The 26,155-nt window shown below is 44.8% G+C and overlaps 1 protein-coding gene across 6 annotated transcripts in view; it reads left to right on the top strand.

The window, feature by feature from the left end:
* Nucleotides 1-26,155, top strand: part of LOC122622153 (polypyrimidine tract-binding protein 1) — a 129,499-nt gene that overhangs the window by 92,066 nt on the left and 11,278 nt on the right. For 4 of the 6 annotated variants that reach the window (XM_043800374.1, XM_043800378.1, XM_043800377.1 and 1 more), the window contains 6 exons: nucleotides 5,476-5,599; nucleotides 13,471-13,736; nucleotides 21,410-21,736; nucleotides 21,819-22,104; nucleotides 22,585-22,778; nucleotides 23,359-23,392. In XM_043800374.1, the coding sequence (XP_043656309.1) occupies nucleotides 5,476-5,599; nucleotides 13,471-13,736; nucleotides 21,410-21,736; nucleotides 21,819-22,104; nucleotides 22,585-22,778; nucleotides 23,359-23,392 (1,231 nt within the window). The remainder of the gene's footprint in view (nucleotides 1-5,475; nucleotides 5,600-13,470; nucleotides 13,737-21,409; nucleotides 21,737-21,818; nucleotides 22,105-22,584; nucleotides 22,779-23,358; nucleotides 23,393-26,155) is intronic. The other 2 variants (XM_043800376.1, XM_043800380.1) reach the window with 2 other exon arrangements.

Here is a 26,155-nt window from a genome sequence, read left to right as displayed (position 1 = left end):
CGCGCAGAGCAGAACAGTCAGTGGCAGACAGTAGGAGATACAGACACTCAGATACTCGAGGAACACATGTTTTGAATAATTTATGCGGGCGGGCGCTCGAAATGTGTCCGCCAGGAGTTTCCCCCATTTTACCGGCTTTCCCCCAAACCAATTGCTTGGCACTAGGCCAGGCAAAGTTTTTTGCACTCTCGCACTCGGAAAAGTGTGGGGAAAAAGGTGATAAATGCATAAGCAGGAAAAGTTTTGCGCCTCCATTGCTTTCCTTTCGATTTTGCTTTGTATAGAATGGAATGGAGTGGAGTAGAGTAGAGTGGAGTGGAGTGGAGTGGAGTATACTAATAGCGAAATTGCTACAAATCGTTTTGGCCAAACTTGCACAAGTTCATTTTACCCACTCACACAGACACGTGCTGTAGCTGGAGTCATTTTTTCTCGCCTTTCGACATTCTAATTTAGCTTCGCTTCAAATATTTATGCAAACAAATTGAAATAAAAAGAGTTCCCGGCTCTCCGAAGCAATAAAAGCCAAAGCGTAAATATTTAGTGGTATTCAGCTGGCAGCTCTTCTCCTTTATATGGGCTTCTAGATAAATTCCCGTCGTTTCCCCTTCTTAAATAGAGAGAAAAAAATATGAAATAAAGTGGCTTGGCTCTGGAGGAGCTAGCTCTTAGATACGAGTATTTCATATTAAACTTGAGCTCAGCCAGTGACTCTTTCTTGTTGCTGTGGTTTCGATACTCCTCCTCCGACTTTTGTGGCCGGAGTTTAGCACGAACCGCAGCTGTTACACTTCGGCGGCATTTTCATATAATTTATTGCCCAGAGTCGGCAGGTGGGTTAGGTGGTTTAGTCGGCGGCTGGTGGACTGAGTAGGGTTTGAGTCCCATATCTGTATCTATGTGGCCGCAGCTACAAGTTGCGTTTATCATCTGACAACTGGCTAACAAATAGCGCTCTAGTCGGTTTGGGTGGGTTGCACGGTGGTTGTCTCATTTGGGCTTCTAATTAGAATTTATTGAATGCATGGCAGACATTTAAGGATAGCTTTAAAGCATCGTCAGAGTAAAGTATCCCCATTCCGCTCGCTGAAACAGATGCTGCTCCTGCTGCATGAACGGTATCAATAATTGTTTTTTCAAAAGAGGGGTTGAGTTGGAGGTGCACCGGAGATTGCTGCTTTGTTATGGCTGCAGTTTTCCGCTGTTGTTATTTTTACCTACATATGCATTTTTTGCCGGCATTCGCAGCGGCATCACGGCCCTTTACCATTCACCCCCATATAGCATCATCATCACCGCCATCATCAATAATGGCAGCGGTGGAGAAAAGGAGGCTATCGAGCATCAATGAACCGATTCGTTGCAGTACCGGAAATATTCAGTCGTATCTGTGTCGTGAGCAAAGCAAACACTCATACAGTTGGAGTCAAAACGATAGTGCGAGTCAGTCATGTACAATTATTTATCAATTCATTTAATGCAATGCAACCTTATACACGTTATCAGCCGTAATGAATATTGTTAAGCGCTCGCAAAACTCACAAAGTTTCTGGAAATCTTAGATTGTAGGGCACGGAAACAATAAAACTAGTGGCTTTGCTACTTTTTGGAACGCTGGTGTGTTCTACAGACAGTCAAACAATACGAAAAGCCTTAAATCGACAGCAACATATTCGATTTTAATATTCATATGCCGCCGTCAGGAATTCATGACAAAGAGAGCAGAGGCCATGCAATATATGAGGGCGTTGATATGGAGCAACTTTTGCCTTCCCCTATTTGGCCATCCTCACAACTTAATGCGGAGGTATTATCAACTAGGAGCAGGCGACTCGGTGAATCACTCACTTGCAAGCCTAAGTATGCCATACAAAGTTCTGTAAATATCAGAAGTCATGGACATCGCCACGAAGTACTGCTCATTATGTAAGAGAGACTGCCTTCTAATTTGGCACTTCTCTCGTGTCTAGGCGACTCTGAACCCTCTAAGCCTGTCCAATTTTTCACCATGGCAGTAATAATACCCGAAGTCCCCTTTTCTGTGGATAATCATATAGTGCTCATATCATTTTGCTCGCTCTCAATTACACATATTCTGTGTGTGCTCAGCTTTTCAGCTTTGCTCTTTTTTAAAGCGTCTTCGAGTAGAAAATCGCATGTGAGCCTCTTGTGGGAAATTAAACAACAACAACCCCAAAGAGCCAAACATGGCTGGGTCCAAGGGATGGACAAATATGGATGAGACAATGCTAGAAAACACTACACTTGGCAGACAACTAACTCAGTTGCCTTAATGTGACTTTAACACGTTATTAGAAATTTGTTTCATGGATTTTTGCGAAACTACACAATTACAATAGAGTTGTTACAACTACAGAAAAAAGGGCATCTTTGTGTTACAATTCTAAAATTTCATAAAAACTGGACTTTTTTTTCAGTTTATGAATTGCTCATTACAGCCACAGTAAAGGAAAAGGGAATGAAGGGTTTTTGCTCGCTTCTGATGACGCTGACACCCCTGCTTCCGCCCTGTGCTCCCTTCTCGGAGTCCGTCAGCGTTGCGGACTTCAAAACTTAACCGTTAGGCATATGCGTGATTATCTTTCCTTTGCTGCGTCGGACCAGAACAAGGACAACACGAACGGCAAGGGCGACGGTCTTTAAGCGTCGAGCGATGGGAGGCAGCAACCCTCTGAGGCAACAATTGCGCGCTGACCCAGTTACCCGGCAACAAAGGCGGAAGCAAAGGAAACACGCTGAAAGAGAGACAAGGAGGGGCTGAAAAGGCACATGTCATCATTGAAATCAGTGAGTGCCCAACTGCCCACGCCCTCCGGCAATGGGGCGTTGCTCATGAACAGAGTGAAAAGAGGGGGGAAAGTGAGTGGAATGAGGGGGGCGTGGTCGGAGGCGGAGGCGGTGGTGGTGAGGCTGGGGAAATTCATTAAAATGGCACAGAGGCGAGCCAACAATGAAACGGTCCACTTGGACAGCAGCTTATCGTCCTGGCCATATGTGCCACACATTCGCCCACACATAGGAAGAGAAAAGGGTACACACACTCTGCTACTAATCAAATATTTAGCATACTTTTTAGAAAGCATATTAAAATAACATTTCCGGTCAGCTTGGCAAAAAGGAAATCGTCGCACAGTCCGAACCCGAACAGCGTCAGAGGGCATTAGCCCGACTTTCTGAACCGTGTAATGCACACTGGCGCACACACACGGACAACAATATCCCGTTGAGAGTCGGCAAATCCCTGTAGCATGCCAGGCAGCTGGCACTTGGGGAGCGTTAATGTGCCATAACGAATGCATTAGAGACTCGTACTACGTAAGCGCAGTTAGTTGGCAACTCTTCGGTGGGCGGAAGGGCATTTAAAATTTAATTACCTCTGCAGAGGCTCAAAGGCACCCCTTTGGAAAGGAACCCAATATGCATTACTCCAATAAAGTCAACTAAAAAAGAAGCCCCAAAAAGTGTGCTCCCTCTTTTTCGGCAGCAAAACGTATGCCACAAGACACATGTTAAGCTCAAAGCAGGACAACAACAAAAGTGAGCATCACATCAGCACAAGATATCATTTGATATTGCTCGGCCCACACGCATACTTCCCCTCGCACAACGGCTATCACGCACACATGCAGACAGTGAACTTCCGCTTTCGTTTTTGTTGTCGTTTTTTGTGTGTGATATTATCAAGTGAAGTGCTTTTGCGGTTTTCGGTGCTGTCTTTGTCTATTGCATACCGCTCTCTTTCCGCTTTTCCACCCTTCCCACACACGCGTGAGTGTGTGGTCTCTGGCTTTTCTTATTATTCCTATTACCACATGTTGTTTTTGTATTTAAGCTAATTCCTTTATGTGTGCGGCTATGGGTGTATATAAAACGTGCAGCCACATAAAAATAAAAACCCCAGCAACAAATAGCAAATAACAAATAAAGCACAACAAAAGCAGCAGCCAGCAGGCAAAAAGCAAATAAGCTAAAGCGAAGCACAGCACAGCAAAGCAAAAGCGAAAGCGCGCAGCATGATAAGCCAAGTGGCGAATTCAAGCGTAGTCAGCATTGATAGCTGCTGATGATGGCACGGGAATGGAGATGTAGCACGGGGCATAGAGGTGCCTACTTCACACAAAATTACCCTTTTCAATTTGTGCGGTGTGCAGACTCCCGCCCCTCCCCTCCATCGCCAGCTCCCGTTTATTGACTTTTTGTCATTGCCGCTAATGCATAGCAGCAGAAAGTGAACAAGCACACCCCCCTACCCACTCCCACCGAGGCACGGCCACCAACACACGCATCCTGCTCGGCACAATACAGTCAGAATCCGCATTAGTAGTAGCTGGAGCTGTAGCTGTAGCAGCTTTATTTTTATGGGGCGCATTACATTTAATGTTTGGCTTAACTCGGTTACTCTCGATGCTCTCTGGGAATCCGACTCCGGCTCTGCGTGTGATTCAGATTCCCACACTGCTAGGAAATAGGCCAGCTGGACATGAGTGTTGGTATTGCAAACACTTTTATGACAGACAGGACGAAACTATGACTAAACGCTTCCGAGGGAAATGTCTATTTAAAGTTCTCATTTGGTTTTAAAAATAATACAAATAAATAAAAAATAAAAGTTCGAAAAGCAAAATTTTTCGCCAAGTGGATGTTCGTTTCGATGGCTGCTGCTCCAACTTTTGCTTCTGGTCTGGCTTCGACTCTTTGTGTGAATGCGGTAATTAAGTGTCACATGTAATTACAATACACTCATGTGCTTTGTAATTAGAGTTTAGCGCTGCAATAAAGCACGAAAAAAGCAAACGGAGAGCAGAAACAGGAGCAACAATGCGCCAACTGCTTAGCGGACTAATTCAAATGAAAATTTTTCATGCATTTCTTTTATGAGTAACCAAATGGGAACGAGTGGATTTTATTTTTATACAGCTATGTAAACGGCTATGTAAACTGCGCTGGTCAGAAAATAGCTGAACAAACACTGGATAACGATTAACTGCAGTCCGCTTGCCACAATAATTTCCACTTACCCACTTTTCTTGTTGACTTCAACCAAACTGGAGAACCGAACCTAAACAAAATCCCTGAGCTATGCAAATCCTTTGCAAGGTGGGCGGAAGTGGGCCGAAGAATCTCTGTAATTTATTTAGCTTGCGTAAATATTAAATATTTATATTGTTCTCTCTCTTTATTTTCTCTTTTTATGTACCGTACTCGTATACGTATATATATTCCTCATCTACTACAACTACACACCACTACTACTGAAAATAAACCATCTTCAACTTCTGTCTGTGCCTGCCCTGCCGCCTGTGCATCAACTACAAACTACAACTATATAAAAATATTAACCAACTGCCTGTGCCTGTGCCTACCTGCTCCCGCATCTGAATCTGCTCCTGCATCTGCATTTGAAACTGCTCCCGCATCCTCACCTGTGCCTGAAACTGTGTATCTGAAAATCAGCGCGGAAGCGACGAACTTTTGAGTCAAGCAGCAGTCATGGCGCCCGCTTCCGACAATAACAATCAGGACCTGGCCACAAAGAAGGCCAAACTGGAGCCGGGCACCGTGCTGGCCGGCGGAATTGGTAAGTCTTCAGTTCTATCCCCTTTCATCTGTGTCTGCCTATTCTCTCTCTATCTCTCTCTTCCTATATCTATCTCTCTCTCTCTCGAGCTTACCTTTGCATTAAACTTGCCTTTCCTTTTGTCTTGGCTTAAACCCTGCCTTACCTCTCCCGTCCCCTGAGCGACGCTTATGTTAAGTGCATTTGCAGCCATGGTCTTGGGCCCAGTTGGGTTTTGTCTGCCAATTAACCACGCCCACTGGGACAATACTGTACACTGAAGAAAGCGTTCACCAGAACTCATCGAAAAGTAGCTATATTGAAAAAGAAAAATGTACAAACCATTCAATCCTCAACAGAAAATAAAAAAAGAACAAATTATAGTTTAAATGATGAAAATTCTACCGCCCCCCATTTCTGCTGGTACACTTTCTGTGAATTTGGCTTGGGGGTCTCAGTGCAGCATTAGGCTTAAGCCTTCAACCTGGCCACAAAGTCGCCTGGGCACTTGAGTACCCCTATTGAAGGCAAGCGCGCTTTGATGGCTATAGCCAATTAACCTACTAATTAGCATGGAAACAAGTCAACAGCGAAAATATTTGGTTCGGCCCTTTTGTGCTGCCGGAAAATTATTACGGGAAAAATGGTTGGCGTCCGCTGACTGGCTACGCACTGTGTCGACACATTAATTAGCCGCCCATACCCACACACGCTTTGGCGGTACGAATATCGCCCTGTATATGCCGCCGCAAAGTAATAAAGCTAATCAAAAACCGCACACCAAGCCGTCAAAACCATAGTGAACCGAAACCAGCAGAATGAACCACACATTAGGCAAATATTTGACGGGTTTGCATGCTCCCCGCCAAAACTGGATTTGAAAGCCAATACCTGCCCACAAAAATCCAGTGAGCCACAAAATGATTTCCAATGCAAACAAATCAATAGGCAACAATTTCCGCTGAAATTCAAAAGTAATCGACTGCTCTGCCCGCCGATTGCGTTGCTTTTGTGTGAGCGAATTTAATTAACGCCATATGCAGGTGCTGTGCGTCGATATCCTTTTCGTGGGAGTTTTCAAAATGCTTTTGCAATTTAGCCGTAATTAACAGCGTTCACCGCCGCCAGCAACATCGATGCTGAGCATGAGTGGGTGGCTACCACAAAGGGAACGCTTGAGCATTAGCCGCCAGACAGCCAAAGGTCACGCCAGGACAAGAGATGGGTGGACGAAGGACGAAGGACAAAAAAGGGTTGCGAAAGGATCGGCAGCCTGTGAATGGCAATCGGTTGAGAGCGAAAAAATGTACGCAAAAGCGGAAGCATAATATTTATTTATTACTTTACAAAGGACTTTTCTATTAATTAAAAAGCAACAAGCAGGCACCCGCACACGCACAGAGAGAAAGGCAGTTAGCGGGTCGCCTTTCACCCCTTCCACCTTTTGCCATTGTTCGACGGTCGATGCAGACGACTACTTTGACCCAACGGCATTTTTGTGGCCATGGCCCGACTACACCTATTGGACGCCTGCTACCTGCGGCCATTTTAATTTTCCACGTAAAGTTCTTGTGCAAACACACACACACACGCACACACACATGCCGCATTTTGTCCTGCTCCATTAAAGTCGCGCTTAAAGGAAGCAGGATACTCGGTGGGGCAGGAAAGAGAGAGGCTATGAATCCAATGAATTCATTTGTGTGGTGACCTCTTAAAGCGCTCTTTTCCCACACAAAGGGGACATGCCGATGATGCCAAAAATAATAATAAAGGGAATTGCTAAATAAATGTGTAGAGACACTTTTATTACACTGCAAGCACCAATACATGTCTGAGGGCTCAGCAGTGACACAGAGCACAACAAAGACCAGACAAGTAAATAGCAGAAATCTAAAAAGCAACAATGAGCATTGTGTGCCTCTGTGGTCGAGCCTTAGATAAACACACGCACTCGGCTCAATTGTGTCCAAGCGCCACTAAACCAATACATCGATAACTGGACTCGCACACACGCACGCTCCCGTTTCCGTTACAAGAGCTTAGAAGGACATGCAACAAATTTTTCACGTAAATGTAATAAAAACACTTTGGCATGTGCAGCGCGTAGGAGGTGGAGATGCAGGACTATTGGCAACTGGGGGAGTGGGGGAAGTTGGTGCCACGCCCATCCACTTGATCTAAGGGGCTCGGTTTTTCGTGTTTTGGTGGGTGACTGCGTGTGGTGGGCAAAAATGTTCACACACACTCACGCACACTAAACCAGTACGCAGTCTGCGAAAGTAAAACTAGTAAGTCTCGGTCCCTCATGGTCCGAGTTTTGACCGGCTAATAACTAGCTTCGCTTGATTTATTTGATTTTTTATTATTAGGAATATTTTATGCCAGGTATACGAGACCCCAGAGAGTTGGACCGTAACGGGTAATTCCGAGAATAACAGGGAAAAAAAAGTTGGCATGGAAATCAAAATAGTTATTCTATTTTTTTTTGGAAATAGGACTTCTTAAAAAGTACTTCAATCAAATTATTTATCTTATAATAATACCTAACTTTACTCTCAAGATATTTAACAAGTTTTTGATATGTTGACGGATTGATTGGCCGACTTTTTCCCGTGTAGACCATAGCGTGTCGCGTGTCCGGCTGAAACACCAAACGTGGCTAGAACGTGTTTTGCTTTTGTTGTCGCGACACTCGCCCCCTCCCCCGCAATTTCAGTTTGTTGTTTATTGTTACAGCTCTCACACATGCATCGCCTCCACGCTGTTTGTACAGTCCACCAACATTTGTTTGTTTATTGACCGATTTTGGGGGCTTAACGGTCAGCTCACCACCTATGGCAGCTAGGACCTACCGCCAAAAAAAGGAGTTCTGCAGCTGTTGTTGCTGAGTGTGGACCGTATTTTTTCTCCGGCTCTCAGCATTGCTAATTCTCTGACCAGACAGCCAGTGGCATCAGGAAAATATGCTGAAAAAATATCTAAAATTCGGATATACAGTGTCCTGTTTTTAATATGCATGACCGGTCATTCCTTAAGCCTTAAATCAGCCCACCACTGTCATCAATTTAAAGCTCAAGGTTTGCTGTCAGCACAGTGCGTCGTTGCCAATCCCTTCGGTGGTCTTCTCAAACACTTAAACGCTTTTACGGCCATAACCAATAAGGCGACAGTTTGGATACGGCAAGTGTCCGTTTGCTTCATGTCCTGCGAGTCCTGCGAGTCCCGCGCGTGCCGCTCTGGCTCGGGTATCATTCGCACGTCCCGGGTCTGCTTCCTGGTCTACGCGTTGCGTGTAAATATTTTCGCAGTCAATAAAATAATATTGTCATAATTTTTTTTGTTTTCTCTGCCATCTGTATCAATATTGAGACAGCATTGAAAGGAGTGTAAAAATCCGGCCAGACCAAGGGCAAACAGCAATTGTCAATTGGTTTGACTCGCTGACTGGCTTGCGTTGTGTGCAGCTATTTATGGCAGTCACGGAACGTGAGTGCGGTTAGTGGCAGCGGACTTTCAGGCAGTGCTCGGCCTGACTTCTGAATTTCCTGCCACTGTGTGAGAGACTGTGGGAAACTGCGAAATATTTGTGTGTGCCATTTAATTAAGCATACGACCCGTTGGACGCTCGAATTCCTGCAGCTGTATGAGTAGTTTTAATGCACAAATGAAGTGGAAAAAGTTTTGCCAGGACCAACAAACCTCCCCTGTTTGCTCATAACTTAAACCATTGTTATATGTTACAGACTGCTAGCTAGCTCTCAAATGAAATCGAACACTACAAAAAATACTTTGGCAAGGGTATTCATGTACCAAATAACACAAAAAAAAAAGGCAACACAGAAATATCAAACGCGTTGGAAACGCTCGGTTAGAAAAATATACGCAAATATTATAAAGAAATTAAATGGACTCTCTCTTGATTATTTAGTTTTTACCTATATTTTCTAAGGTGCAATCATATTCAAGTCCGGGCTCTCTGCTGTTTGACTGAAAGCCACTTGACTGCACACAGACATGGAGTCCTCATCTTCCCAGACTGTATCCTGCAACCTGCTAAATGCCAATGCAGTTTCATACTACCACTCGGATGTGTGAGCGGAGAGGATGGTGCATGGGGCGAAAAAAAACTATTTTCCTAATTGAAATGCAATTAAATTTTGTTAACGTCGTCGTCATCAACGCTCAGGCTGTTGAAAGCTAACTGCGAACGTTGACTCCGTGCATTTGTATTCACTCGGTAGAAGCTCCAGCCATTTCCACTCCCCCTCCTTTTTCTGGCAAAATTTTAATGAATTACATTTCTTGCGGGTGTTAAGCTCGAGCTGTAAAAAGAAAATCGTTATTTTCAATTATGGGCCAGTTTTTGTGTCGGGGGATTCTACGGAAATCCAAAGGCAACGGGCCCTCTGGCATTGGGTTTCATTTGCTGCCAAAAAAATGTGCCATGATTGATTACGCATGGGCAAATGTTTAAAATATAGACAAGGCCTGGCTGGCTAAGCAAATATCATTAAGTCGTTGTGCTCACATTGAGGCAGAGGAGGCAAAGCGACAGACACGTAAAGGACACAAGTATGCCCAACAATTTAAAATTTATGATGTGTGAGCTTGTAAAAATCTAATTTACTGCCGCATAATTAAAGACGCTCGAACGGCCCTGTGTGCGTGAGTTCGGTGGGTATTTATTTAAATTATATATTCGACTGTTGACACACCCTCGGCAAAGTTTGGTGGCGGTACTCGGAGACAAACACTGGCGTCACGCTCACATTAAATCATTAAATGCCGCCATGTAAGCATAAATTTAATTGTTATTAACAATCAGCACTTATTTCATCCCGAATGCCACGCCCATCGCCCCTGGGGAAAGCCCTTTTCTTTTGTTCCACTCGCTTTTTCCATTCATTTTCATTTACATTTTTCGTTTGGGGCTTCTGTTTGCTTTATGAATTTAAATTGTCATTAATTAACTTGGTTCGCATCGGTTAAGGGAAGGGGAGGGGGTAAATTATTACACATACGCCACGCTGGACAGACTGACCATTCATTGCAACCCAACCATCGACGTCCGAACTCAATTACAGTTTGTAAACTTTTCAATTAGCTATAAATAGTTTATTTATGTATATTTTTCGTGCAACTCATTGTAAGTGGTGAGAGGCTGTGTGCTTAATTGAAAATGGCAGTATGGGGCACGTTCCCCGCTTTTCGCAAAGAGTGCGTGAGGGTCATTAATACTGCTGAGCTTTGGCCCTACGTCCTTGCAGCTCATTTTAACGCGCAGCCGAGCGGATGATTGCTATTCATATCATCCATGGGGCATTGACAGTCAACAGGCAGCGCCAGCGACATCATTATCGAATGCAAATTTTATCGCTGCACTTTTTGCAGCCAGACCAGTTAATGCATTTCGGGACTGTTGACATAGCATTGTACCGTGTTTATCCTAGGGTATCCGTGCGTCGGTGAGGAATCACGGAGGAATCGAGTTGCAACAGCTGTTTTTAAACTGATGATTAATTTTGATTCTGCCACAAATTGCAATTATTGTTTGCTGCGCAAATATTTGCTGGTTCGGGTTATTTAGTTCGCTGTTAATTAAAAAGCAGCAATGCCATAACTGCTAACAAATCTGGCCGCAGGCTACGTATCCCAAACCGAAACCGCCTGATTCAAATTGGAATTTTTTGCCAGTAGAAGTTGTAGCTGCCGGGCTTTTGGTTGCGTTTCCGGTTGTCGTCATCGCTGGGCGCCACCCTCCTTTTCAATTACGACGCCCGCCTTTGTTGGAGCCAGTGCAGCAGCCGAAGGCTCCGGGAGATGCAACGCTTGTCGGCGCGCTCATTGGATTGATGTTTCTCCTTTCACACCATCAGGCAGCTGTGTTTGCTACGATTTGAAACAAATGTAGCTAAGGAGAACCGAAAGTGCAGAAAAATCGAATTGAGCTCTTGGCAGCGGAACGTAAAAAAATCCACAAATTTCGCCAGTTTTTCGCCCTGTTCGCCGACAACATCATCATGCATGATAGATACCTTTACATATTTTTGCCGTCGCCTTTTTTTGCAGGCAACTAGCCGACGGCACTTGATTTGTTGTTTGTCTTGTGCAGAACATTTCCGGACCGCGTCCATCGACACTTTTTATTTAGTTTTGATTCACAGCAGCTCCCAGTCTTTTTCGATTTCGTCTGTTATTTATGGTGAGTTGTGGGGCAGTAGAGTGATGGAGCAGATATTATCGTGCTGCAGTTGCTCATCGATTTTTAATAAATTTTTGAGTTGCCGCTCGAAAGGCAGAATGCCCAACTATAACGACCGCACAGGTCCTGACCCGTCTGCATAATTTCGTTTCGGCTTCATTTCCGTTTCGAACTAATCAAAAAGTGTAATTTCCGATTAGTTGTATTCAACATTGACCGGCAAGCAGGGAGAGTTTCCACAGTGCACTTCGAGCCTCGGGACTTGAGCCTCTCGGCACAAAGCTTTCTGGAAAGTGGGTTAGGGAACGAACCGATTCAGCCTCTTTGGCGGCTTAGGAGCATTGTGAAATATATCAGAACATTGACCCCCATCGTCTGGGTTTTGATTGAATGTACGGAATTGGCAGGATATTGACCTCTTTACATTAAAAGTTATGCAAGAAAGTTCGCGATTGAACCTTCGATTTATCAAAATTCTAGAAACTTGTTCCCCAAACGCTAAAGTAGCAGGGCAGCCAGCCTTAAATTCACTTAAATTCGGGCACTATGAAAACGGGAGATGGACTCTGTCCGGAACTCGAAACCACGTTTACCCGTGGACTATCTGTGACCATGTGTCGGCTTGTTTAGCAAACACCAGGGTGTTTGAAAATCGGATAAGGGCATGAGGGGCGACTGCATTTCATTTGCATATGAACAGCCAAATGTTCTCTTGCAGGTGCGGCAAAAAATAAAAAGCGCACAAACCAACACATTAACAGGTGTTGACTAAGCGCCAGGCAGATTCTAGCCCTCCACCTTTCCTCTTGCAACTGCATAAAGAGTGGCAAATTTGTTTGCCTTTGTTTTTAAAAAATTTAAGGCACTTCTGTGGCACTGCACAGGCTCACTCAGCGAAAAAGTGTCTTTGAAGATTGGTATATCGATTTATAAGGGGACGTCTTATTACTTTGTCGTTGAGTCTGCAATAACCCTGCAGGGAGGTATAGCTAAGTCACATTTTTACGACGTTTTGTTTTGATTGAGGGCCGTTCGAACAGGGAATATCTCGCAGTGCTGTTGTAGGGATATTCCCGAAATCTGGCTGCAAACGCTTCCAGGGCCAAAGGCTCCTAAATCCCATTTGTGCTGCACCACTTGTGGGGGAGTGGCGATGGGTGGTTCGCTTTATTTATGCAAAAATAACAAACAAGTAACCGGCGAGGAGGGAAACTGCAAAAACGTAGACGAGTGCCTAAAAGCCTCAAACGTTGTCTGTGCGCCGGACATTGTCGCCGTGTTGCTGCTGGATTATTCACAGCCGTTGAAAGTGTGCAATGAATGAATTTATGGCGGTACCCCTCCTGCACCTGCACCCCGCAGTTGGCTTAACTGTGCAAAGTGTATACAAATGTGGCGGCGCTTGGCCATGTTATCAACATTTTTATTTGCACCATCCCACTCTACTTTAGCAACAAAGGCAGCCTGCAAATAAAACCCAAAAACAAACAAATTAAGTGAAGCGCGGAAGCGGAAGTGCAGACAGCGCTGGCCATTAAGTGAACCGGAGGTGGCCGGTGGCCCCCAAAAGAGACGGGGATGTTGCAAAAGAGACAGAGAGGGAGGGAGAGACCTATAGGGATTGTCACCTGTTTAATATTTCAATTGGTTAAACAACGGTTGCTTATTTTACGTTCTCTCCTTGCAGCCAAGGCCTCAAAAGTCATCCACTTGCGCAACATTCCGAACGAGTCCGGCGAGGCAGATGTGATTGCCCTGGGCATTCCGTTTGGACGTGTGACCAACGTGCTGGTGCTCAAGGGCAAGAACCAGGCGTTCATCGAGATGGCCGACGAGATCTCCGCTACGTCGATGGTGTCCTGTTACACAGTAAATCCGCCCCAGATGCGCGGCCGCATGGTCTACGTGCAGTTCTCAAACCATCGCGAGCTGAAGACGGACCAGAGTCACAACGTAAGTAGAGCATGCAATTATATGATCCCATGAATTGGTAATTATGGTTAGTGAAATAAGACAGACCCTTCAGCTATTATTATTTAGATGTCATATCGATTCATCGAATAAACAAACTTCCATCAGAAGTTCCCTAGATCCTCTATAGCAATATCTGCTGTTGGCACAACTTCCGGTTTTAAGTGTTATTAATGTGGCAATTAAGATTTAAGCCACAGAGGACAAATGAAGCAACTACGATTTATATGCAAATGTGGGTCGGCCCGGCGACCGTTCTGATTAATTACACTTTCTGGGCAACTGAAACCCCGTTCTTCAAGAGATTTGGCCATCATAAATGCACACACGCTCAAACGTCCTTTGAAGGCTTGCCTGTATTTGTGGGTGCTCTAAACCAATTTCTAATTTTAATTTCGTAAGCCACAAAGTCACTGACAAAGTTTAAAAAGCTTTCAAATAAATACACATGGCCGCGCAGACATTGGCACACACACGTGTCTGACAAAAGCAGTAAAATGCATAGTTTTTGGGGTTTTGCGGACAGCCCACACAGAGAATTCAGTTGGTGATGTGGGGTGAACATAAATACAAATGAAACCGCACGCATACCAAGGAGACAAACGAATCAGAAGACCAGCACGGGGATGCCAGCTGCTTAGTTCGGAGTCAAAAGCATATTTTGATTACTTAAATGGAAGTGGTGGGATGGTGTGGCGAGGGGATGGGGATGGTGATGAGGATGGGAAAGGGGAAGGGGTGTGCCAATGGGGCAACCGCAACGTAGTCAGAGCAGCAACAATCCGGTCAGGAGAAAACCCTTGCGAGGTTGTCACCTTTGCGGGGTGGATTTGGTGCTGGTGAGCCCAAAAGCAAACTACTTAAAAAGAGATCGCAACAGCAACAGCAGCAGTAGCAACACAAACAACAACGAAAAAGGTTAAGAGGCTGCAGCAGCAACACGAGGGCCGAAACAAGAAGCAGACCAAGGGAGCGGCCCTGTGACTTAGGTGACACAGCAGCAACAATGGCAGAAGCAACAGCAACACCAACAGCAACAGCAACACCAACACACAACACAGCTAGACCAAACAATACAGTTACATTTCACTGATTACCTTTTGGCTGCGGCCCAACATCGTGGGTGGGTGGGTGCTGGTATGTATCCCTCTCTAGTTCTGTGTGCGTGGGCAGATTTCTCTTGTTAACTACTAATCCTGGTAAAAGGCCTTGTTGTTAGCCCGCAGACAACGTGAGACAAGTCAGACGAGTGGAAAAGTCAACGCCGCCGCTCTCTCTAGTGGAAAATCTCTTAAAATGCAGGAGAGTGTGTTTGTGCGAGTGGAAGAGGTTTAATCTTGTGTGCTGTGCTGTACGCTGCTGGCAACATATTTATACAATTTCTCATTCAGTTTTCTTTCTTGTGCCCGTGTCCATTGTGCGAATGTCTTGTCTTGGGTTTCTTCCCTTGCTTTTCCCTTGTCCCTTGTCCCTTGTCCCTTTTGTGTCCTGTGTCTGGCGGCCCACCTGAGCAGCATTCAGTTGATTGTTTGGCGTCCTGGCCCAGCTACTGTTGACTGTTCCTTTATTTCTGAGTTTTGCGTCATATTTCGCCGCCTGTCATTTGCTATTTGTGTTGCTGCTGTCGCAGCTTTTGCCGCTGCTGGTGCTGCTGTTGCTGGTGCTGCTGCAATGTGGCAACCTGAAGATAAGATGCTTAGTGAATTGTTGTCGACGCCCTGGCCGTGGCGCAACTTAAGGAATCATATGAGCAGAAGCCGGCGACGTTGGCTGTCAAGTGCGGGACTTGTGCAATTGCATGAGAAGTCCTTTTTTAATTCCCTCGTTAGTTGTATATTTCCGTGAATCTCAAATTTTCGTCAATTTCCTGTTGGCAAAGTTGCTTTAAACTGAAATTCTATTTCATCTCCACCCAAGGAGAGATAAATCCATTGCATGGCCCTCAGGGATTTTAACCCCAGCAGAGGAGACGACACGCACCTGAAGGCAAAAGCTGCGACGACAGCAGCAACAGCAAATCAGCAATACAGGATTTCCAAATCATCTCCTCCGCCCGCACACGCATACACACCCAGACGCGGAGACATCCAGTCGCACACATGTGTGATTTCAACGGCTGAGTGATTGCATGGTATAGAAAATAAAACAAATAGGAGGGAAAACCAAGCAACAGAAATGAAAAATCCCGTAGCATACTTTGCAGCCATTCCACCCATTCTACCCATTCCACCCATACCAACTTTCCTCGCCCCTCTGACATTTATGTTGGCAATTTGGCAGTCAACCGGCAACGCTGCTGTTGCTGCTGCTGCTGCTGCGTAACAGGATTCTAATATGTCATGTCGTTGGGATGTCCTTTCACCTTTGCTTCCCTCTTCCTTCCTCCATCCTCGTCGGGCTTTCTGTGACTATTTTTGTTGATATCTTACTCTAGCGTCTTAGCCTTTCCCCTTCTACTCCCGCGCTTCGCCGACCCTTGACTAAGATGCCAGAAATGAAGATAAATGCACTGGTAAGTTCACGCGGTTACGACCGCAACGAGCTGCCCACAGAAACCAAAGAGCCACTCAGCCACTCAGCCACCCAGCAACTCGGATACATGGCAATCCAAGCCCAACCAATCCAACCCCAAAGGTCCGCAACTGGCATTGTTTAGTGGGTTTCAAATTTGACATGTGATTGTTTTGTGTGTGACTGTAAGGGCGCATCTGTTGCCTCTGTGGGCCAGTTTTGTTTTCGGGTAATTTTGATAAATTAATTTTTGAGCCTGGCCTCCTTTACGGCCAAAAAGGGTTGACAGCCACTCGGGGAAATGGGGCCAGCCCACGTCTCACAATGAATTAGATTGAAATATAATTTCGCCACAAAAGGCAGCCAATCCCCAGCCTAATCTCCAGTGTAACATTTGCGAGCGCCCCTTCGACCCCATTCTGGCTTCATTAGATGCGCACAATTGATAAATCGTTGCATGCACAGTAAAGATGCTTTCCACATCGGCGCAGCTCAACAGGAGTCGCGCGTTCAAGTGCGAACTCAAATTTGTGTAATCATCATAATTGGCACTCGCCGCCAATACACCAAAGCAGCCCAACGGGAGTACAACGACAATGGTGCCGTGGCAAGTGCCGGTCCACTGCAGCCGATTGGTGCAAGCCCAACCAAACCAGCCAAACAACTGGCACACACTCCCAAAAAATATGACTAAAGCCAGGGATGCTTTTTGGAACTGACAGCACACATTGTATGAGGCTCATGTAAATGTTATATCAAATACTGAAAAAGGTTGGAATTATCATATTGAATAACATAAGCTTTTACAATCAATAGAGCACGGCTTCTAATTAAAGTAGGACTGTAGCTTTCGAGATGCTCTTTTTCTCAGTGCTCATGCAAATGCTTGCCTTTGCAAGCGCTTGTTTGCATGTGTTTGCACTCGGCTGAGTGTGTGTGGGCAGGTGCTGGTTTTCCCTCCAGTGATAAGGTTACCTTGTAATTAAATTAAATTGCCGACTACAGAGAGAACCGCATTTTACGGACGCCTCCCGCCAACCAAACAATGGCGATTCAGCCAAGAAAAACACAAAAGGAGGCAAGTGACGGACAGCAATTGTCAATTAATGGCACACACGTGAAAATTAGGCGGGAACACGAAGTGGGATTAATTTACACAGCGTTTGACACCTGAAGGGGAGGTTCAGGTCAGGCGGGAGCCTGGGCAAGTGGCACAGAACTAAGACAAATGTCAAGCGATTAAGCCACAAAAGGATCAAACTGATTAGCAAAGTCTTATTCGTGATGTCTAAGCCCGCATCTCTATAAATAACAGGCTAACGGGGATACGGCCGCACATTTGATTTGGTGTTAATAATATGAGCAGGGCTCAGCGACACACACCTCAATGTGTTATTTAATTTGCGCCTCTAGCTGACAGCTTGTCAATAATACGGGGGTTCGAGAGGCGAAAAATGCGGGAAAACCGGCTTATGGAGCCTTTTCCTTCAGCACGGTATTTGTCCAACTCTCAGGCATGAGCAGTAAAGGATTTTGCCAGGCAAATAACTTCACATATGCGGCGCTATCCGCTGTATGCTATCTGCTATCTGCTCAATGTTTGTTTTTCTATGCGCTGCCTGACTTGTGTTTTTCTTTGCTGTTTTCCCATTTTATTTCCACGTTTACTTTACCGCCCGCCCGACCGCTCCCTGCACCTCGTCGCCGTTGCCGTCGCCGTCGAAACAAAAGTAAGCTAATCTTATTGTTTTCACAACAGCGCTGAAGAGCAAGAGCATTGCACTTGTGCAATGCTAAAGCTTTTTGCCATTTTGATTGGCGACGTGTTGAAGATGGATTTAAATTACATTGTTTCGGGGTACGTGAGATCCGAGGGGAGGATAGGGGACCCAGAGCGGCAGGATAACAACTGCGGAACTGTCGACAACCCAGAGAACCCAAAAAACTGACTGCCGACAAATGACAACTTACGTATGCGCTGACTTTTCCAGCGGTTCTGTCAATATTATCATTGTATTGATTAGTTTTACTTCACGACTGCCCGTAAGTGGTTGCCCCTTTCCTTCCTTTGTTTTTGCAGGCGTATTTATTTGGGCTTTTTGGGCAGCGGATTTTGCTACTTTGCGTAGTTCGTGTTTATTTAAGCCGTTCGGTTTTATAGTACCATTTGCACAGTGTTTTCCTCGAAGGCTTTTAACACACTTGCCACGGTTGCTATTTTTGTTTGCGCTTTGCATAAATAAGACAAATATGGAATGAAGGCGGTGAAACCGCTGCTCGTTGCCGGACTCCGGGCAAGTTCTTCTCTTTGGTTTGACCGTAAAAACCACCCAGCAGATAAACGACTCGCAGCAAAGTAATACATAATCCCGAGCTCAGCTTTAAAACTTACCTTCACAAGTTCATAACTTGTAGTCGTAGTTGCCAAAAAAAGTTTCCCCACTCCAGTTCAAAAGCGCCGAAACGGCAGCTCCTTTTGACCAGTCGAAAGGGGATCGGAGGTACGGAGGAGATTGTGGCCAAGCATCTGTAACTGCTTTACTTTCTAACTTGGCCCGAACACTTAAGCTCTCGCTTCAGCCGGCTCTTCAAAAGGGGAGACGACTCCTGAGTCCTCCTCCTCCTCCTCGAAAGGACCTGCCATGCAGTTTAAAGTGTGCCTGTCAGGGGGAATGGTGCGTAATGGGGTAAGGGTGGGGAGAAGCAAAGGTACTCAGTGTGACATTGCAATGAAAATAAACTTGCAGCCCGCAGGAAAAAGAGAGAAGCACAGGAAAGCGCTATGAAACAAAAATATTTATGCAAAACCTTAAGTGAAAGCAACGTCAATATTTTTTGGCGCCTGCAGAGCTGCGGTTTGTGCCCTGAGCTTTTGCCTTTTGTGAGCCTTTTTCCGGGTTTATTTCTTATGCAAAAACCGCATCAAAATCATAAAACAATTGCCAAGTTCTTTTCAGCTAGTTGAATATTGCAAAAGTTTGCTAAGAACTCTTTTAGCGAGCTGCAAAGTATCAGATTTTTTGAATAGTTTTTGTTTGTGCCACATGGAGACTTGTCTTAACGCACTACAGTTCACAAGAAGCCACAAATGTCCATAAGCTCCGATGAGAAGTCTTGGTTAAAGTTTCCCCATTACGCTTTTCTCGTCGCATGCGTTAAATGGCGAGGAGCGGGGACACGTGTGCCTTTTGTCCAGATTTTCCCACTGACAGGCATCGATCGATAAATGTGCTTATCAGCAAGTAGTCGACACATTTCGCTTATCAAAGCATTTTGGCTTATCGAATGTGGCGTTATGCAGGAGGGGAGCAAAGAAGCAGCCCGCCCATCGATATTAAATTATAACAATGTGGTGAGTGGTTTCCTGTGATGGGTGGAGTGGGTGCTTGCATATCTAATCAGCCCACAACAACAACTCGGAAAGGGGTACGCACAATTGACTCATTAACAGGCAAAACCGCGACAAGCAAAGTCCAACACAAACACAGCCGCACACACATAACGATTTGTTATGTTTAATGATGTTGCTGGTTGTGGTCCCTAAACTTTCCCCTTCCCCCTTTCCCTACCTCTGCCCTGTATCCTGCAGGATAATCAGAATGGCTTAGCCTAATATGCGTGCAAGTGCTCCCAAAATTTGGTCTTGCTTGGAGCCTCCATACGTAAATGCCTGTTATTAAAGATCTTAAACACACTGGGGGAAAAACATAATTTCAAAATAATTTCTTCTTTAAGATGAACTCTGAATATGTATGTGTGCCTCCCTCTTAGAAATTAGAACCTCTTAGTGAAAACTTGTGCACAGTAATCAAAGTGCACAAACGCCTGCCGATTGCCACTTGACAGATAGTTACTGCTAATCGACTTTGCTGTTTATACAAGACCTACTGAGATGAGTAATAGATGGGCAAACGCTTCCTAACAATTACATTACAATTTTTACACAATCAACGTCATCGTCATCATAATAATCAGGCAAAGTGGAGTATCAAATTACTGGCAGCGGAAAGGAAAGGAAACCCAGCAACAGCCACTGATGGCATCCCTCAGGCATCTAAAGCCAGCATGGCAATCGAAGATGAAGCAGCCGCATCATCATGGGCACTCATGCCACTCGGAACATCCCACATACGCCCTGTCTAGCCACGCAGCTCGGCACTCGGCAATTCTAATCAATTTTTATTATTTTTACAAACTTTGGCTTCGAGGAGAGGGTCTAAGGCGAAGCTCACGTCGACGGGCTTTTGTTTCCAATGGGTGGAAATTTATCTAGGCGAAGGCAAAAACAAATAGCACGCCAGGGGAGAACTGCCGTGAAGTCCTCCCATCCAATTCCCCTTGTCTCCCTTGTGCTCCTTGTGTTCCTTGTCTTTCCTGTTGCTGGCAAACGCACAAAAAACGCGTCGCAAATGGACAGGATAAGAGGAAATCGGTGGCAGGTGGGTCGGTGGGTCGTTGACGGTGGCGGTGGGCGGTCGAATGTGTTTACGTTATGATTTTCGAAATCAAAATTCAGCACGAATAGGAATAAATTCACTTCCGAATGTCATTAAATTGTTTTCCGATAGAACGTGTATATTTCACGCAAGAAGTTTTGTTGCTTACTATGAACCGTTTTTGGCATCCGCCCAGCATCCTCGTCACCGACAGACGCCTCTGCCTTCCATCTCCCGGGTTTCTTTTATTATTACGATACTTGATATTATTGATTTTGATTGAGATTTATGTTGGCGAGGATGATTTCTGAGTAGCAGGGGATGCCGCTGCCGTGCAAACGTTTAGCATATTGTGCACTAAAAAAAAGTGTATGTTTTTTATTTGTTATAAAAGGTTTAATAGGAAAGTCCCCGGTAATAATAACCTTTTCAATGAAGAATATTTTCTTATACCTAATATACCCTATACCTAATCTTACTAAATTAATAAGTTTAGGCAGTGTTTATAAATTCACACAGTATTCCTTTAAGTGCACAGTCCTTTAGCCCTAAAAACTTGGCAAAATGCATAAATTTTGTGCACTGCCAGTTGCTTTGATTAATGCGGAAAGTTTTCGCCTTTAACTAGTAAAAGTTTCCTTCGCGATTCCCGCCTGTAAATTGACTCAACAACTTCACCATGTTCCCTCTTCTCCCTGTTGTTTCCAGAACTCGATCGTCCCGAGCGACTACCGCATCCAGTCCCCAGCGGGCGGATCGCCTCTGCCCCTTTGCGCCGCCGCCAACGCGTCCAGCAACAATGCCAACAGCTCAGGCGACAGCAACAGCAGCGCCGTGGGAATCTTGCAGAACAACACAAGCGCCGTAAGTGCGGCCGGCAACAACACGAACTCCGCCGGGGGACCTAATACAGTGCTCCGTGTGATTGTCGAGTCCTTGATGTACCCCGTCTCGCTGGACATTCTGCACCAGATCTTCCAGCGCTATGGCAAGGTGCTGAAGATTGTCACCTTCACAAAGAACAATTCATTCCAGGTGAGTTGAGATTTCGATGTGCAGTCTTTTGTTCATCCTCAAAGCCACACGATTAATTACCAACAAACCACTCCCCTCCTAGGCCCTCATCCAATATCCGGACGCCAACTCCGCCCAGCACGCCAAGTCGCTCCTGGACGGGCAGAACATATACAACGGCTGCTGCACGCTGCGCATTGATAACAGCAAGCTGACGGCGCTGAATGTTAAGTACAACAACGACAAGTCGCGCGACTTCACGAACCCCGCGCTGCCACCTGGTGAGCCGGGCGTGGACCTCATGCCCACCGCCGGCGGACTGATGAACACTAATGATCTGCTGCTGATCGCCGCCCGGCAGCGACCTTCTCTCACAGGTGATAAAATAGGTAACACGAACGGAACATTTTCCCAGTTTTCCTTTGTTTTCTCTCAGCTTCAAGTTGCTAACCACTCAAACGCCTTACTTGTCCACCAGACATTTTTTTAATTTTCAAGAGAGATTTTCCGAAACAATATTTAATTTGACCTATTTCTGTCGTTTAAAGTGATACGGTTATTCTGTGTATTTTTACTAAAGTAATTTGATTACAACGTACAATTTTGGCCAAGTTATTTTCACGTTGCTTTATCACTTCTTAAAAGTATAAAAGTCTAAAAATCCAAATTAAATTGTAGGAGGCTTGATTTAATCAAATTTCTTTTTGGCCATATCAATACGGAAAATAGTAATTTTTGATATGCCTCCTCTCATTGTTTTTTGCCTTTACACCTGCTATCGATTCACATAGAGCTTAAGTGGCATGCAACTAATATAAACTAAGGCTAACAGTTGGTCGATGGCTAACTCTTGTTCAATTTTCTTCCAGTCAACGGCCTGGGCGCCCCGGGAGTCCTGCCGCCCTTCGCCTTGGGCCTGGGCACTCCACTGACCGGCGGCTACAGCAACGCCCTGCCCAATTTGGCCGCTTTCTCGCTGGCCAACAGCGGCGCCCTGCAGACGGCCGCTCCTGCAATGCGAGGTTACTCGAATGTCCTGCTTGTCTCGAATTTAAATGAGGAGGTAAGTGCGGACCTGTGCAGGGAACTAGAGTTCTAAGTCCCTGGTCGGATATTCAATTTGTTGAGATAAGCAACCCGAGTCCGAGCTCCGTCCGAACCATCGTAATAAATGTGTGGTATATTAGGAAGTGATTGGAGCGGCAATAAAATCATTCACATTTCATGTAAAAAAGAAATTAGTTTCATTTAGTATGCGCGCCCATTGATTCATATAAGTTCCCAATTTAACCAAAAAACCAATAGTAACAACGCTTTAACTTTTCACCTCTCACGGATATATTTTCATATTTTTATAATTATGCATTCTACCCGTATAAGATTACACATATACTCGTATAAAGTAAATGTTGACAAGCCTGGGACCTGAGAAGATCCCTTTCTCCCTTCCCTCTACCTTTCTATCTCTTTCTCTGTGTCCCAGACTGAAACTGAAACACAATCTACAGAACCGAACCATCATGCTCTATAATTTAATTTGTATGTTTCCTATTTAACGTATACTTTGTTGTTTTTATTTGTAATACATCTGAAACGAAACTCTCGCTAACTGACGACAAACTCTATTCTCTTTTTCTCTGTAGATGGTCACGCCTGATGCTCTCTTTACCCTTTTTGGTACGTCTGCACAATCGATTACTCTATTAATTGCCAGATCTTTCAACTTTATTTGTTTGTTGTCCGGGCCAAGCTAGAGGATGCCTGTTGGTGGGAGAGATGCAGTAGTGCACTCCTGTGAACACATCTTCATTTGTTGTCTCTGTTGACCTCTGTCTCTTTTTCAATCTGACTCCTTTTCGATCTCTTCCCTGAAATAAGCGCGTACCCATTGTCCTGTCTAGCTTTGCCCGGCTACAACGTGTCCCACATAAATTTACACTTCTTAAACAATTTATAAGTAGTTCACTTGATTATTCATTGAATTTACACTGTACGAATCGAGCCAAGCCAACGCTTTATACTTTACTCCATGTAGCTGCTCTCTGTGTTCTCCGTTCTACTTTTATGCTTGCTTCCGCTTGGCATTTACGCCATTTACGTGCAATCAGCAAAAGTGCCATGTATTATTTATAACACGGTATGGGATGTGGCGCGGTGAGCGGTGGGTTAACAAAGCAATAGCTGACAAAAATGCGGCACAAACTGTTTAAAATGTTGAAAAAGCCTTTCCAAAGTCCCGGGGGTTACAACTTGGTACTTTGGGTATGCAACGGGCATATGGCAGTTTGCACATAAAATGCATTCGCCACGTGGGAGATGAGGAGCAGAATTATGAACTCAAGCACTCAAACTCGGGGACCGCGTGAAAAACTCCATTCCTAGATCTATCCGATCATATTCCAGAGATGGGCAAAGGACATGCCCCTGCAGGAAGTGTATATAAATGTAGAGCATCCAGATCATGCTATAAAACCCATTTAAATGGAAAAATGGTTTTCCGTGTGGCAGTGCCAGTATTTATTGTATTGCGAAATGGAATAAACCTAGTAAAGCCGGCAACAAATGGCTTTCTAATAGCTTTTTGCCCAGAGCAGCAGGGACAAATCCATCAGAAAGCTTGACTCACGAGTTGGAATGGAAAATGTTCTTTTGGTATACAGTCTTGTCCTTCTGCCTTCTGCCATTTATCCTGTCATAAGTTCTGCTTACAAATTGTAAAACAATGAAAATGAGAATACACTCGACGTCCTGCAAACCCCTACGTACATATATTAAAAACAGAGCAGAAGCAACTGGCAACAAGTGAAACCGCACTCAGGCGGGAGCGGTGGAGCATTGGCAACACCACTACGTGTGCATCCTGTTGCTCCTCCGTTGTCTTCGTGTGCGTTGGTGCGTCCGTGTGTGTGTGAAATTACATGAATTAAGTGTGCTCGTTGTTGGTTTCCATTGTTGAGGCACAGGACCCGGGGTCAGAGGGTCCTCTGAGCTGAGAGCTGGGAGCTGAAATGCATGCACAAAACACATGCTTTAACATGTGCTCATCCTTCCGCACACACAGACAAACACACACAAACGAACTCCAGCACCCACTAACACACACGCAGCACAAAAGATTGAGTGCGGAAGTGCATAGCTATAAAAATGTCCATTTATTTAGTTATCATTGCGCTTGTTGCTGTCGCCCATTGCTGCTTTTGCTGCCTTTCCTTAGATTGTATGCACGCGGAGAAAAATCGTGGCTTGTCGTGTCCCACGAACACCGAAAGCTAAGCTTAAACGTTAGGCAATATAGGCAACGTTATATTTATCTTTTGAATGAATTATATATTTAAAGAAATTTGTTTATCACCCCCAAAAGGACAACCTATGTCATCAATAGCTGCACATTAAAATGGGACTTTAATTAAAAGCTCGAAATTAAGAGCACGAGACCATTTTTAGTTAGATTAAATTTAAGTTTTAAATATTCAAATATGTTTAAACCATTCAACTTGGCAGTTAAATGAAATCTGTTAGAAGCGCCATCGGACTAAGAATTGGTTATTTTTTCTCTGTGCGTGTGTGTGGTTTTTACCTAACGCTTTCTCGGTTTGTGTATACATATATATATATATGTATATATACTTTTTATACTACACACAGCCATGATCATTGTGTAGTTTTTGCTGGCTCTTACAATTGAAATAAAATTTACTTGTGACTTTTTGTAGCTCGTTGGTTCGGTTAGCCAGTCGGTTGGTTGGTTGTTTTCTCGAATGGAAAAGGGGATTGTCTCCGGTCGCCTTGCTGGATTTTCGTCGTCTGTCGTCTGTTTGCCAAATGAATTTAACTAACTTTGTAAAGTTAATGGGGTTTGCTGTTTGAATTGCTCTCCCAACCTCCCCAGCTCCGTGTGTGTGTTTTATTATTTTATGGGATTCCCAGTTGACTTTTCACTTGCGCTGCATTTCTCCATTTGGCTTGCCCCATTATGTACTTGATTTAATTACCAAAACACATCGATTGAGCAAGTTTTTGTCCGGTGCTACAACCATTCTGCCAAGTGTGGCGCATAATTGCAGCATAATGGATTTTGTTGCCACAACAAGGGCAACAGCAAGGGCTCCCATCTCCTTTGCTTTCGCTTTCCCAATGCTGGCGATTCAATCTCTGGTGAATTTTTTGCCCCAATGTGCTTGCATGGTATGTATGTTGAACAGCCAGAGTCCGGGTTTCTACCCTTTGTCTCTGGTGACACAAAACGTTTGTTTGCGGCCGCACACACAGGCTTCCCATTTGTTTGCATGCAAATGCATTTAATTTGAGTTTAAATACCCAAATATAAACTTCTGCCAAACAAACGCAACCACACGGTGAATGGCCGGCAACAATGAGTTAAGCCGCTTGCTTGCCCGGAACTTCACCCTTGTGTGCTGTGCCTTTGATTTATATTTACAA

Source organism: Drosophila teissieri, chromosome 3R, assembly GCF_016746235.2.
Source record: "Drosophila teissieri strain GT53w chromosome 3R, Prin_Dtei_1.1, whole genome shotgun sequence".
Classification (NCBI taxonomy): domain Eukaryota; kingdom Metazoa; phylum Arthropoda; class Insecta; order Diptera; family Drosophilidae; genus Drosophila; species Drosophila teissieri.
The sequence above is the reverse complement of the archived record's forward strand: the minus strand, read 5'-3'. Positions and strand labels throughout refer to the sequence as shown.